Source organism: Magnolia sinica, chromosome 13, assembly GCF_029962835.1.
Source record: "Magnolia sinica isolate HGM2019 chromosome 13, MsV1, whole genome shotgun sequence".
NCBI lineage: Eukaryota > Viridiplantae > Streptophyta > Magnoliopsida > Magnoliales > Magnoliaceae > Magnolia > Magnolia sinica.
In genome coordinates, this window is record NC_080585.1 from 38,632,202 (window position 1) to 38,647,213 (window position 15,012).

The following is a 15,012-nucleotide window of genomic DNA, read 5'->3' on the forward strand; positions in this document are numbered from 1 at the left end:
GGCCCCATAGTGATGTTTTTGGTCATCCAACCTTCTCATAAGATCACAAAAACATGGATGAATGGAAATACAAACATAAGCTTGATCCAAAACTTCTATGGCACCTAAGAAATTTTCAACGGTGAACATTCAATTCACAGTGTTTCCTGTGGTGTGGTCCATTTTAGCTTTTTATATGCTTCATTTTTGGCATAAAGCCCTAAAATCATCTGGTAAAATGTATGGACGGATTGGATAAAATACATAAATTATAATGGACCCCACGGAGTTTACTCAGTATGCTAAGCCTACTGAGTTACTCAGTACGCAATCCGCCTCCATTAATACAGGACTATTTGTGGCTTAAAAATGCATTTATAAATACATAGCATTTCGAAGTCCAAAGACCAGGTAGAGGCTAAAACAGGCCCTTGAGCAAAGAGGCTCCTTTTATATTGAAATATAGATTTTCTCTTCTTTTTCTTAATGGCTTCCAATTTCTTGTGTTTGGGGCTGTTTTTACCGTTTCTCTTGCAACAGAGCTTTGCTGCCTTTAATTATGGAGATGCACTTACAAAGTCCTTATTGTATTTTGAAGCTCAAAGGTCAGGAAAATTGCCACCCAACCAAAGAGTGCAATGGCGAGCCAATTCGGCTCTTACGGACGGAGGCGATGGCCACGTAAGCTAGCTACACAAGGACAACTAATAAACTTAGCTGCTGCTGTTTCTTCTTCTTCTTCTTTGTTTTTATTTTTATTTCTTTTAAGCTGCTCATCTATTTTTGTCCGTAATAGTATACTCATCATACTAAAATCTTTTTTTTTTTTTGGTCAAAGGTAATTAAAGCTGAATAATTGGAGCATAATTTTAATTTTAAAAATTTTCAGGAATGATATGTGATGTATCTATATATGTAATGCATTAACAATATAACTTGATATAATTCTAACATATGCATGAGGGAGGGTGTCCACACCCTCATGCATGCATGTGTGTGTGTGTATATAAAGTATCATATTGGTAGATATATTTTGACGGTTGAAAATGAAAAATATCCAACGGTCCTATTTCCTTGGTCCAGTTCCGTGAATCAAAAGTTAGAATGGTTAAAGCAATATATCTTCTTTTTTTTTTTTTTTGGGGGGGGCGGGGAACTCTGACATATAGACAGCGGGTTGCACAATTCAGACGGTTTAATTTGAGTTATAATATGCCATGGGAGCAATTTCAGTGGCATAAGCTTTGTGGGGCCACCTTGATGCATGTATTTTATCCGCACTGTCCATCCATTTTTCCAGCTTATTTGAGGACATGAGTCTAAAAATTATGCAGATCCAAAGCTCAAAGTAGACCACACTACGGAAAACAGTGGGGATTGAATTCCCACCATTGACAACTTCCTAGTGCCCACCATGATATTTTATTTGCCAAAAGGGAAATCACAAATATAAGCCTGATCCAAAACTTCTATAGCCCCGAGAAGTTTTCAAAGGTGGGTGTTCAATCCCCACTTTTTTATGTGGTGTGGCCTACTTAGCTTTGTATTTGCATTATTTTTAGGCTCATGCCTTAAAATAAGCTAAAAAAATGGATGGACAGCGTTGATAAAATACATACAATAGGGTGGGCCCACATAGCTTGAGTTGGAGTACTAGTACATGTACCCGGTCCGAATGGGTTCGGGTCTTGCTGGGCCCTTGTCTTCTCTTGAAGACCTAGACCCAGATTTAATTAGATTGGGGTATTCTTCGAGTGCCCATTGGGTATCTGGGCCTTGTGTGTCAGGTTCAAGTAAGCTTCGGTCAAATAAGGACATCTACATGGTAAAGGAGCCCACCCAAATAAGGGCACTTTGATACATGCATGCTATGTAGAAGGGTGCTTTTGACTTAGAAAAATTCATTCCCTAGCTAGAATAATTTATACTAAAATTATTGGGCCCCGATCGGATCCGACTTTAACGGAGTAGAAGATTTTGGACCCCACATGAACCAGACCAAACCCATTCTGTATTGGAACAAACTGATGGACCCAAACCTGACTTGATTTTTAAATGGTCCGAAAAAATGGACCCAGATTCAATAAAAATCAATAGAAAGTGAATTCATAAAATTATTTTTTGAACTTATTTTGTGTGTTGTGGCACAGGTGAATCTGGTAGGTGGTTACTATGACGCCGGAGACAACGTGAAGTTCGGGTTCCCGATGGCCTTCACTGTGACACTGCTTGCATGGAGTGCGGTCGAGTTCGGGAACCAGCTAGCTGCGAAGAATGAGCTGTCCCATGCATTGGACGCCGTCAAATGGGGCACGGACTACTTGATTGATGCTCATCCAGAGCCCGATGTCTTGTATGGTGAAGTTGGCGATGGCAACTCCGATCACAATTGCTGGGAGAGGCCTGAGGACATGACCACACCTAGGACATCTTACAGGATCGACAACACCAAACCGGGGGCCGACCTTGCCGGAGAAACTGCAGCTGCCATGGCAGCAGCATCCATAGCATTCCAAAATTCCAACCCAACCTATTCAGCCACACTTTTGAACCATGCAAAGCAGGTTTTTTACTTACACAATACACTAGCCTAATGTCTGTATAGGTGGGGCATGGTTTGGTGATTATAGACCTATCTTCGAAGTTCACAACTATAATGAGCCCCATTAGTATGCTTAGTGACAGTAATTTAATAATATGACTTCAATAAATGATTTTGTGAGGCCCACCTAATAGAGTGTTACAGATCATCTATTCAATGGCTTAAATTGATGATTTTGTGGGGCCCACCTAATATAAGTGTTACAGACCATCTATTCGATGGGCTGCAATGTGGATGGCTCATCCACTAAATAGGTGGGAAAAGGAAAAATAAAATACAGCTGTGATTGATTTTCAACCTAAAGTAGTTAAAATGTTTTGTAGCTAGATTCTACCAACCTGAGGTAAATTTGGTGCATGGGCTATCCAGAGTGAGCTCCCTCATATCAATGGTGTAGATTACTGGAAAATGGGCCCCACTTGTACTAATTGAAAACCCAGTTAGTTTCAAAGTGACTCAGCTGGATTTCAGGCCGAATCAGGTTGACTCGATAATTTCAAGTCCAGCTGAGTCACTGAATTTGAGAACTACTACGCTGATAATCCCATTGATATCCATATGCTGAATCTTGTATCAAGAATTTTAATACTAGATTGGCTTTGTAAAGCTCTAATTATGGATTAAGGTCTTCTAACTTTTCGGTTGCAGCTGTTCGATTTTGGCCGCAATCATCCCGGACTTTACCAGAACAGCATACCGGTCGTAACAAATTTCTACTCTAGCAGTGGTTTCGACGTAAGAAAAACATGTTTTTTTGTTGCCACTTCATTGTTGCATTGCTTGATCTACCTACATTGATCTTTAAATAACCAAACGGAACGTTTTTTCTGAAGAAAACTGAAATTCTGAATGGTTTCTGTAACAGGATGAATTGTTGTGGGCAGCTGCATGGCTCCACCGGGCCACGAACGATCAAGCTTACTTAGATTACCTGGCTAAAGCCGGTGACATTGGCGGCACCCGATCGGAATTCTCATGGGATGATAAATTTGTAGGAGCTCAGACACTGGTTGCGAAGGTGGGCCATATTTCGAACAGACACATAAGATTGTCCTCCCTAAATGAATCATTTACTTAGATTTTAGATTGAAAATGATGATCATAAACGTTCGATCTTTGATTGGACAATCGTCAAATGTAGATATCACTTCCTGCTGAGTTGGTGGGCCACACATTATTTGTGTCAAGGACAATAAACGGTCAGTATAACTTAAGGAGATGCGTATATGGATTTTTTTTAATCTTTAAAAAATGAATAAATATAGGAGGAACAGGATGGCCCACCCAGTGAACTTCTACTAAATGAAGGTCCTCACCGTCCATAGACAAAGGCGTGTTAGAAATTCCTCTACCGTACCCTTCTTTCTAAGACACTTTTGCATGGACAGTCAGATCTCTAATGAGTGACCATTTAATATAGGAACTAATAGATGAACGGTCTGGAGAAGAAGGGAAGTGCAGCTTCAGCTCGTCAACGTTTTTGACAAAAATTTAGTCAACTGGTCAACGAAGTTGACTTAAACTAAGTCATTTGGTCAGCGCATTTGACTACGTAAAAAATGCTCAAACAACTTTTTATATACTGAAGAATTTTCAGGGAAAAAAAAAAAAAAACCGTTGATGATTTAAGTTATAGTGCTCCTAGTTGCACCAGATCACTTGGAGAGTCCAATCAATCGATCTAAACTGTCCATTTGGAGAATCCAATCCATTTATCTAAACTATCCACCAAGTCCATAACACATTTCATGGACCCCACCATGCAAAAATCACACTGATGGATCCAAGCCATCCTTGATTTGGCCTTATTTTAGCCATCATTTCTCGAAACCAAGGATGGAAGTTTTAGGATTGTCTAACAGAAGTTATTCTTTAAAATAATTAGCAATCTATGATAGTCCCAAAAAATAGATGGATCAAAGTTTTTGTTGGACCTATTTTCATGTAAACAATCTTAGCCGTCTATATTAAAGGCTATTGTAAGATTGGTGAAATATTTGCAGAGTAACCCATGAAATGTGGGTTGGACCTAATGAACAGTCTAGATCAATTGATTGAAGTGTCTAAGTGTCCCAATGCCACTAGGAGCACTATAAGATCACTGGAGCTTTTCTCTTTAAAAAAAAAAATAAAATCAAATCAATAATTCTATTTGTCTTTTTTAGAGGAAAATTCATCAATTTATTTCCTAAATCAGAATATTTTAAACATTGCTTAAGCCAATTCATCATGCTTGAAGCCACGGTTGTATTTTATGTACTAACTAAGGGATGTGTGTGGACAGTTAATTCATTTTATTAATTTATATGTTTAAAAGGCCCAAATTGACATGGCAGTGGTGGTAAGAAAAGACTTAATAACTGAAGGCATGACATTTAATAAAGTGGAATGGGATAAGAGATTTCATGTAGCTAGCTGACCTCAATTAATTAGAATAAAGCTTAGATGGGTGCATGATTATATGTCTATATGTGGACTTAAATAGTTAGTATAAGGCTATGATAATGATGTATGTATGTAGGTATATGCATAATGTATTTATGTATATGCTTGTGTGATTTCAGCTGGTCTTGGAGGGGAAGGTAGGGAAGGATGGAGTGTGGGCGCAGTACAAAAACAGCGCCGAGCAGTTCATTTGCTCATGCATTCAGAAAGGGAGCAACAACGTTAGGAAAACGCCCGGCGGCCTACTTTATTTTCTTCCATGGAATGATCTCCAGTACACAACCTCCGCCCTTCTCCTCATCACTGCATATTCTAAATATCTAACTGCGACCCGTTCCAGTCTCCAATGCCAAGCCGGCCTAGTCCAGCCGGGGGAGCTAATCACATTCGCACAATCACAGGTAATTAATTCTTCTGTTACATGTATACAAAAAACAATAATAATAATAATAATTGCCACACATAGTATTGATGAAATGGGTTCGTTTGGTTGCACCAAATATCATGATATTTCATTATTTGCGGTCTAATTAGGAGTATCATGAAATTTGTCTAGAAAGATGTGATGCCATATGCATAGTATATGTAGATAGAGTTACATCAATACATACAATACATGTAAACCATACATACACCGCAATTTCCTTCTACAATTTAGTGCAACCAAACGCACACAATTTGTGGGCCGCCTCGTGAATCTGACCGATGACCATAAAATCTTATATGGAAATCTTAAGAGAAAAACTTTGATAGTCTGGCAGAGTGTGATGGATGATACGCACGCACTTTAAATTTTTCTTAGAAATTGCATATGTGGCATGCAAGTAGTAGATTAAACTGTCCAATTTATGTTCCAGTTTAGATGTATTATGAATCAAAACATAAGCTTATTTCGTTATCTGAACATCAAATTGACGGGTGTTTAATGGATGATTAATAATGAAAAAAATAATAATAATAAAAATCAGTGGTCCTATTTCCATAGATAAGTGTCCAAAATTCTATGGCTAGGATCTTCCAATCAGAAGGACTGTGTATGGAACATCCATAATTAATCCTATCATATTAAAGTTTTGTATCAGTAAACCATACTTTCTAAAATCCCTAATGTACAATCTTTCAGCACCACCTAAAGTCCAATCATAGATCTGTTCATGAAGGAGAAGAAATTAGTAATTTTTGTTAGGGTTATTATGGTTTTGAAAACTCTAGCTTTGATGAAGTTAATGAAATTTTTGTTTTTGAAAACTGGGATTTTCCAATGTCTCATTTACAATAATAAAATAATACAAAAATATTTGGCAGTCCAATGTACCCCACTTTTACCTGTGTGCATGCAAAATGCATCCTTCATCTTACCCGGGTAACACATTAGTGGGTGTTACCCTTACTGTGGGGCCCACCTTGATAATGTGTTATATATCAATGCCATCGGTCTGTTTTTCCAGCTCATTTTAGGACATGCTACCAAAATTTAAGTAGATCCAGATCTTAGATGGACCACACCACAGGAAACCGTGGTGATTGAACTCTTGCCATTAAAAACTTCACAAGACCTATTTTAAGAAAATCCGTAATATTTATTTTCCATCCAATCCGTTGCTAAGGTCAAAAAGATCTGGATGTAGGGAAATTACAAATATCAGCTTGAACCAAAGCTTCTAGGGCCTACAAAAAGCTTTTAATGGTAATTCACCTCACAGTGGTATGGTCCATAGGAGATTTGGATCTGCTTAGGTTATGGAATAACTTCATAGAATAAGTAGAGAAAATGTATGGATGAGGTAGATATATCCTACATTCATCAAGGTGGGCCCCACACGGTAAGGGTAACACCCACGAAGATGTTACCCAGGCAACAGCTCCCTCATCTACCAGGAACCAATCATGGTAGCATTCCTCTTTCATGCAAGTGTGACCATTTTCACCAATATCAGATCATGGACCGTTCTGCATGTGTAAGGGCTTAAATATCCACATGGTCGATGATTTGAAGGGTTGGGTCATGTTAAAACAGGATTCCAAAAATCAGGCTAATCTAAAGCTCAAGTGGGACGCACTAAGGAAACAGTAAGGATAGCACACTGTTGAAACCTTCCTAATACCCGCCAATGTTTCATGTGGCTGATATTGATTTTATCTTCATCATGGTTGTACTCAAATTAAGAAGGGCTTCAATGGCATGTAAGCATCATGGTGGGCCAGAAATGTTTCAATGGTGGGTGTTCTCATACCGATTGTTGGCTGTGGTATGTCTAACTTGAGTTTCCATTCACCGGTTCACCTCCTAACATGAGTTGGTGGACAACTACTGGGCGGATGTCATACACATATCATGGTGGACCTCACAGGGATTTATTTTATTTTATTTTATTTTTATTTTATTATTATTATTTTTTTGTGTATAGAAGCTAATTAATCACCTCCATGGCATTACTCATTCAGGTGATTAGGTTTTTTTCATTGGACCTTTCTAGTGGTCCACAGCACTATATGAAATTGTTATCTTGAGACTATTATCTTGTTCTAGCCAATCTCTCTATAGAATATTTTATGTACCGTGAAAGACATGATACTTCAATAATTTATGATGCTCCCTCCAAAGATCCATTGTACATTGCCCCACCCCAGATGATTAGCAATTGGAACCGTCCATAAGGTGGGTCCTTACTCTTACCAGGGTGGTAGACTCCCAGGAGTTTCAACACCGGGTCAAGGGTTCGAGTACCCACCAGTGGTGAAATCCCACGGTGTGCGTGGGGTGTGTGTGCATGTGTTAAAAAAATTTAAAAAAAATTTAAAAAAGAAAAGAAAAGTGGGTCCACTGTGGGTTGGCCACAGTGAAGTAATTGGACAGTCTAACCATCCAATTTATGATTTTTGCTCATTGAGTAGGAATCAATATCACTCCCATTTTAGTGTCCACTTGAGAGCAGAAGTTGGGCCCACTGGATCATCCAATAGAAGGGACTCCTATACTTCCGGATACACAAACAATCAGCGGCTCTGATCACCTAATTAAGTGGAGGGGCCATATTGAGTGGATGCCTTATAAACTATAATCCGGGGCACCCTTACAAATTACTTATCCTTTCCACCCAGTCCATCAGGTGCATCTCCCCCTTGTTAGCCTTGATTTCAAAAATAGGCTGAATCAACCCTTAGTGTGGGCCAGCCCAAAAAACTATACCAAAAAAGCCTCTAAATTAACATAATATGACCCACCTTATTTTGGGAGTAGTGTGATTTTTGGGTAATTGTTTCGTCTTGATGGTGCACACCAGATGAATGAATTGGATTACATCGAAACACTAGCTCCTACAGAAAAGTGATTGTCAGCATCACATCTCAATCTTTTCCTATCATGTGGTCCACCTGAGCTTTGGATATTCATGATTTTTGAATTCCGATCTGAAAATAAGGCAGCACATCTGATGGACAGGGTGGATATATCGCAAGAACGTTCCAATCACATGGCTCTAGGTGTGCAAGATACCCAGCATGAGCCACCCCAAGGTTGAGGAATCCATAATCTCATGAAAATTCTGCTTAAAGGGTGGAAATTATTACTTGTTTATTTCTTTGAAAATAACTGAAATATATAGAAGAGACAAAAGATTGTGGAGGTACAGAGAGATTTCAACATATATACATCTTAACAAATAAAAAAATATTTTATTATAAGAAAATTAAAAATTTTTATTAAGAAATTTAAAAAAAAAAAAACTCATGAACTAAGTGCACTAACTAATACAGTGAAGGTTAATTTACGGGTTTTGGTGTGCGCAGGTGGATTATATTCTTGGCGCAAACCCGAGACATATTAGTTACATGGTAGGGTTTGGGTCTGCTTATCCATTGCAAGTCCATCACAGGGCCTCATCGATCGTGTCCATAAAGAAGGACGGCACCCCTGTATCGTGCCAAGATGGTTTCAAAATTTGGTTCAACAAAAATGCGCCTAATCCGAACGTGTTAGATGGTGCGATCGTCGGTGGTCCGGATGCTAACGATGCCTACATCGACTTGAGGTCTAATTTTCAACAGGCTGAGCCGGCCACAGTCACCACTGCACCCTTTGTTGGTGTACTAGCTGGGCTTGCCTGAATTTTCTTAATGGGGTTGGATTTTTCTTTTTTTCTTTTTCTTGTTTTAGGTCATTGTCAGCCATTGACATCAATGTAACCATTCCAAGGACACATGCATCTCTGTCACTTGGATTAAATAAGAAATCGATAAAAAAAGAAGAAGAAGAAGAAATATATAGTCAGCATTTTTGTTTTTCTTTGTTGAGATAAAGGCTGTGATTGGATGCATAGGTGAATTGAATAGTGAAGAAATCATATTAGAGGCCCACTTGCAGATTCAATTAAATCTGCACCGTTAATCCCATGAGGAATCGTAAATTGATAGGTGAAATAATCAGGTGAACTGCATGCTGGACTTTTCAGAGTTTTCCTTTCACACCACAACACGTTCAAGGCAGGCTCCTATGGTGGTGGTAGAGATCTTTCCCTCTCAAATGCACCCCACAGTGCTTCGTTTGGCCCCTTCCTTCTTGCTTTGGGAGATATGGAATGCCAAGAACGATGCAAGGTATGACAGCCGCGCGTCATTTCTGCTCAGGATATTTTCTTCAAAGTTAAATGGTGGTTGAAAGCCTGTTTCCCTCAAACTCAGAGGATTCCCATCCTACCAACTGATTCTGCAGATCTTGCTACCCATCTACAGGTCCGTCATTCTCGCCCCTCCCTTGACTTCTTTATTGTTAAATGGTCCAGACCCCCAGCGGGATAAATGTTGATGGCTCCTCTCTTTCGAACCTAGGGTTGGCTGGGGGTGGGGTGTATTTGCAGGGACCACATAGGGAAGTTCATTTTTGCTTTCATCAGTGGCTTCGGGGAAGCTTCCAATAACTGGGCTAAATTACGGGCTATCTACGACGGCATGTTTTTCTGTGTGACGCTCAGTTTAGATAGAGTTCTCATTGAATCGGACTCTAAATGGGCGGTGGACTGCATCAGCGGGAAGTCCCCAACTGGCTGGAAATGGTTTTATTGGATCTCTAGAATTTGGAAGCTTAGCCGCATAGGATCCTTCAGGATCTCTCACATCCTTAGAGAAGCAAACGGTCCGGCGAATGATTTGGCGAAGGATGGCAGTAAGATGTAATCTGATAAGTACTTCAGTGAGGCATCTTCTCTGCCTCGTCTGGTTAAGGGCAGCTATCTGCTGGATAGAACTGGTTTATGCTCTATTAAAGAATGTCGATTTCCATCCTCTGTATAGGATATGATAGGTGGGGCAGGTTTTTGCCCTGTTTCCCACCCGACAGGCTTAGGCTGTAAATTTGCAATATTAATGAAATGCTCTCATCGGGTTTTTTGGAAAAGAAAATTAAAATAAAATAAAATCAGGTGAACACACATGAGCATTTGATTTCCGTGGTTGGCTACTTTTTGTTCTGACCATCCATTCATTGTAGATTTGCTGCAGCCACTTGATAAATGGTCTGAATCAATATTTGGGCTAATGGGTGGGGCCCACCAATGAATGTGGTGGAGAGAGAGAGAGAGAGAGAGAGAGAGAGAGAGAGAGATATGTGGTGCAGGTTTGAGCATGAGTAAATGGATTTATTTATTTTTTTTTATTATTATTTTTTAATATTGCATATATTACAAAGTTGTCCTTGCAATTTCTAATGGTCTGGGCTGGAACGGATGCAGGCCCAGCTAATGGGCTAGCATACACTAGGGCTGGAGGTCAGGCGGGTTAGGTTGGGTTGGTGCTCAACCCTAGCCCAACCTAAGGTTCCTATGCCTCAACCCCAACCCAACCCAACCTTGGGTTGGGAATTCTCAACCCAAGCCCAACCCAAGCGGGCTCGGTCGGGTTAGTCAAGTGGTTACATGCTAATATTTTTGTTATTACATTGTTTATTATATTTCAATACATGTTTTATTTTTTATACATATGATTTTATTAATTATATATGTAATTATTTATCGTAAAGAACTTCATTTTTTCTAAATAAACAAGTCATGTTGTGTACCACGCGATCTATTTGGGAGAGAGAAATCGGGCGTATCTTGTTACCTTGAGTCATCGGAAATAACGTGGACTAATAAGACCCGATGACACTAGAATTTCCCATGCCTTCAACGCAGACGATCCACACACAATTATATATCAATCGGGTTCAGGTTGGGTCGGGCAACCCAAGCCCGATCCAAGTTTTATCGGGTTGGTGTTTGTATATCCCAAGCTTGAGACTGAACCCAATGCATCTTACCCAAGCCCAACCCAAAGGGACCAGTGAGCCAAGCCTGGCTCTTTTGAGGGGGAAAAAAACATAAAACTTCCATTATAATGGTGGCCCACTTAATGATTGAATTGAACCAACCAATTGTGTTGTCATCTTTGATCTTGGCTCGAGCATGGACCTGATCCTAGGCTTGACTCTTGGGCTAAGTTTAGGAATCCAAGGCTTGACTCTACAAGGCCAAATTGCCGAGGTCGAGCCAGGCTGCATGGCTAATCGCCACCTCTAATTACTTCCATACCTTGGGTGGATGATGTGTATCCAATGCTTCATTCTCATGTGAAGACATTGTTGTGAGATGTCTTCAATTTGTACATAGAATAGGCAACCATCTTGGTTGATCAATTAAGAGCACCTTGAATTATACTGGTTATTCTCTAAATAGTCTTGATCGATTAAATTATTGGGTCAGTTGATCAACAAAATTCAAAAAAAAAACCCAATTAACTTTATGAACACTTTTGAGCGTGTTCGAGCGATCAAACATGTGTAGATCGATCAATTGAGGATAGCTCGATCAATGATGAGATCAACGACATGTACAGTTTTTTGTAATTGCGTGATTTGTTTTCTATTTCGATTGTAACACTATATAAATGTTGAGGGTCAAATATTGCATATTAGACCTCAGTTATTACCTGAATTTACGAACATGATACTGTTTAACAGCCTATTTTAATCGTGTTTGTGATACAAGGTGTATTTAGGAGCTTGGACTGAAAAAGGTACTAAAAGCATGAATTTAACTCTTAGAAATCACCAGGCAAGGGACGGACCCCAGGGGACCAAGATCGAAGAATTTACATGCCAGAGATCCGAGAAAATCACATTACTCACATTAAACGGGCTCGAAAATTGTCTAGAATGCGAGATCATAGTGTTCCAACCATCCGTTCTGATCGAAACTTTATATCTAGCCTGAGGACCATAAATTAACCCTACACGTCAAATTTTAGCCATTGGATCCTTGTGGAAGTGGCCTGACGGACAAATCAGCCCATAAATCTTCAATCTGGGGCCCACCTGACATCTAGATATACTTCAAATTTGGTCTCAACCCCTTAAATAGGGTGACAGAACGAATGGATGGAGCGGATTTCCTACACACATCATAATGAGCCTCACTCCATGTGGCGAGCTACGCAACAGGTGTACACCTACGTTGCACCCAATCCAGGAAATGGTCAAACCTGTTTTTAACCCACAAGAAACGAAGAAGGAAATCCTTCTTCCCAGATCTGTTGTGCAGGATGTCTGCGGATGGGTTTTGTGGGCCACGATCTTGATCTACATGATCGATCTGGACCGTTCAATAGAATTAGACGAATGGTTTGACCTAGACCATGAAAACGATGCCTTTAGAGAGTTCTTTTTCCCTCTTTTTTTTTAAAATTATTTTCCTTTATGCTTTTATTAAGATTTATAGTTTAATCATGGTAGTGATTGGCTAAACTTCTTAACTAGGGCTAAAAGGTGAAACTCGTAGCGTGATGGGTAGTTTCCTATTGTTCTATTCATATTGATGAACTGTCTTTGATTCTAGTTTGATTATAAGTTATACTTTCAATTTTTAATGGTTTATTATGACCTAAATTATAATAGATCTGCAATATCTTTGAGTATGTTCTTTTCATTATGAGATTATGAATTTAGGAGGCCTTATTATTCACCATCATCTCCTGGGCATGATTGGATGACAAATGTAAGACCCGTGTCCTAATCCGTACCATTTCATTAGCTTCCGCGGTCCTTCCGGTCAAATTCCGGTAACCTTCGCACCGTATTCGGTGTTTGCGCACGATCCTAGGCCAGGTCCCGCACACCGACGTCGGCTTGATCTGAAAGTTTTATCATAGCGACCGCGTCGTCGCCGCGGTTCCAACGCCGTGACTTGCGCACCGAACCGATACCCAGGTAAGAAGATGCCGATCAGCGTTTATTCCGAAGAAACACCGCGCGTTGCGGATTTCGAGGGAATCTCTACACAATTAGTCCCACTAATTAACCATAAATGCAACCATACCTCAAAGTACTACACCCATTCCCTCTTTTTCCAAAAGTCCACCATTCTTTCCACCTCACCACTCCTCTTTTCCAAATTTCAACAACAACCATACACCTTTACAATTTTTCAACCCAACCCATCACTCCATCACCTCACCTCACCCATCCATATCTTCTTTCTCTCTCTCATTTCTCATATCTCTCTAAGCAACTCCAAGCCTCAAACGTCCAAGCCTCCTCTCCCTCTCAAGTGTGGCCCACCTTCCATCTTCCATCTACACCCTCCCATCTCTCATCCACACCATTAATCCCCCATCATCCTCCATTAAAAGTGAAGGTAAGGAGCTAAGGAGTCCAAGGGAGCAAGGAGAAGGAAGATAAGGTGGGTGATTTTCCATTATTTTAAACTTTAGGGCCCACTTGTTGGTGGGACCCATTTGGATGTATGTGATTTAATCAAGAGGGCCCATAGTGGCGGGGTTCCTCTATCTCACCGTATATCTCTCTCTAGCTCTCTCTCTTTCTTTGTAATGGTGTGGATCCCACCAATATGTGTTATATCTACCCCGTCCATCTACATCAGACGGTGTGGCCCGCCCTATTACAAGTGATGATCCACACCATCCACTGTTTGGATGGGCCCAATGCATCTTTATATATGTATATGTATATATTTATATGAGCATATTTTATATAATATATATATATATATATATATAATATATAATATATATATATATATATAATATAATATAATATGTATTTTTATATATATATAATATAAGATATATTATAAGTATATGCATAGATAGTGGTGGGCCATGTCTACGTGGGACCCACCACAATGATGAGAGATTGTAAACGCTGGACGTTGCAACAGAGGAGTAACTGGCATGGGTGATTATTTTATAAAAAAAAAAAAGAGAAAGAGAGAGAAAGAAGTGGTGGGCCCCTCATGCAAGCCCCACCTTGATGAATAAGTCAAATCCAAGCCGTTCATTTTGTTCCCCATCTCATTTTAGGCGTTGAGCCGAAAAATGAAGTTGATCCCTTTCCTTGGCGGGCCATACCATAGGAAACAGTGTTCCTACCTTCGGTTTACTCCCTAATGCTCCTGCATATCAAAAATAACCCGATATTGGACTCTATGGGCTTGTATCAAGCCATAGGGACCCGTGGCTGGAGTGGATCTTGCGGATGTGGGCCCCGTTTATGAAAATCCATAGAAAAACTGTTTTTCAAAAAAAAAAAAAAGGACAAGGGAGGCAGCAGCAGCGTCAGCCGTGGACGGACGGACGGTCGGGCTGGGCTCACGGCCCCAGTTGTGGGCCCCGCTTTGATGCGTTTAGGCCATCCAAACCGTGCATTTGTTGGGTTCCCACAGTTCCGCCGTCCACCCAAAATTTAGCTGTATATGGAACTCCGGTGGGCCACATCATTTAAAATCATGTGAAGACATGCCAAAACATATAAAATCGTTTGGCGGGGCCTACCTGAGTTTTGGATGGTTCTGAAACTTGAGCTGGACCGTTAGCCAGATGGGACCCACATAATGTGTGGGCTGGATTGTGAATCACATCTCGGTGGGCCCCAAAACAAAAAAAAATAAAAATAAAAAAATAATATATAAGGGCAGCGCCTGCTGCCACTGACACAGCAG

At 40.1% G+C, this 15,012-nt stretch overlaps 1 protein-coding gene across 1 annotated transcript; it reads left to right on the top strand.

Moving 5' to 3' along the window:
* The first annotated feature begins 465 nt into the window (after positions 1 to 465).
* Positions 466 to 9,133, top strand: LOC131224108 (endoglucanase 14-like). The gene is made up of 6 exons (XM_058219661.1): positions 466 to 660; positions 2,130 to 2,543; positions 3,230 to 3,316; positions 3,447 to 3,599; positions 5,146 to 5,427; positions 8,816 to 9,133. Exons 1-6 carry the CDS (start codon positions 466 to 468, stop codon positions 9,131 to 9,133), a joined length of 1,449 nt encoding a protein of 482 aa, XP_058075644.1.
* Positions 9,134 to 15,012: the final 5,879 nt, after the last annotated feature.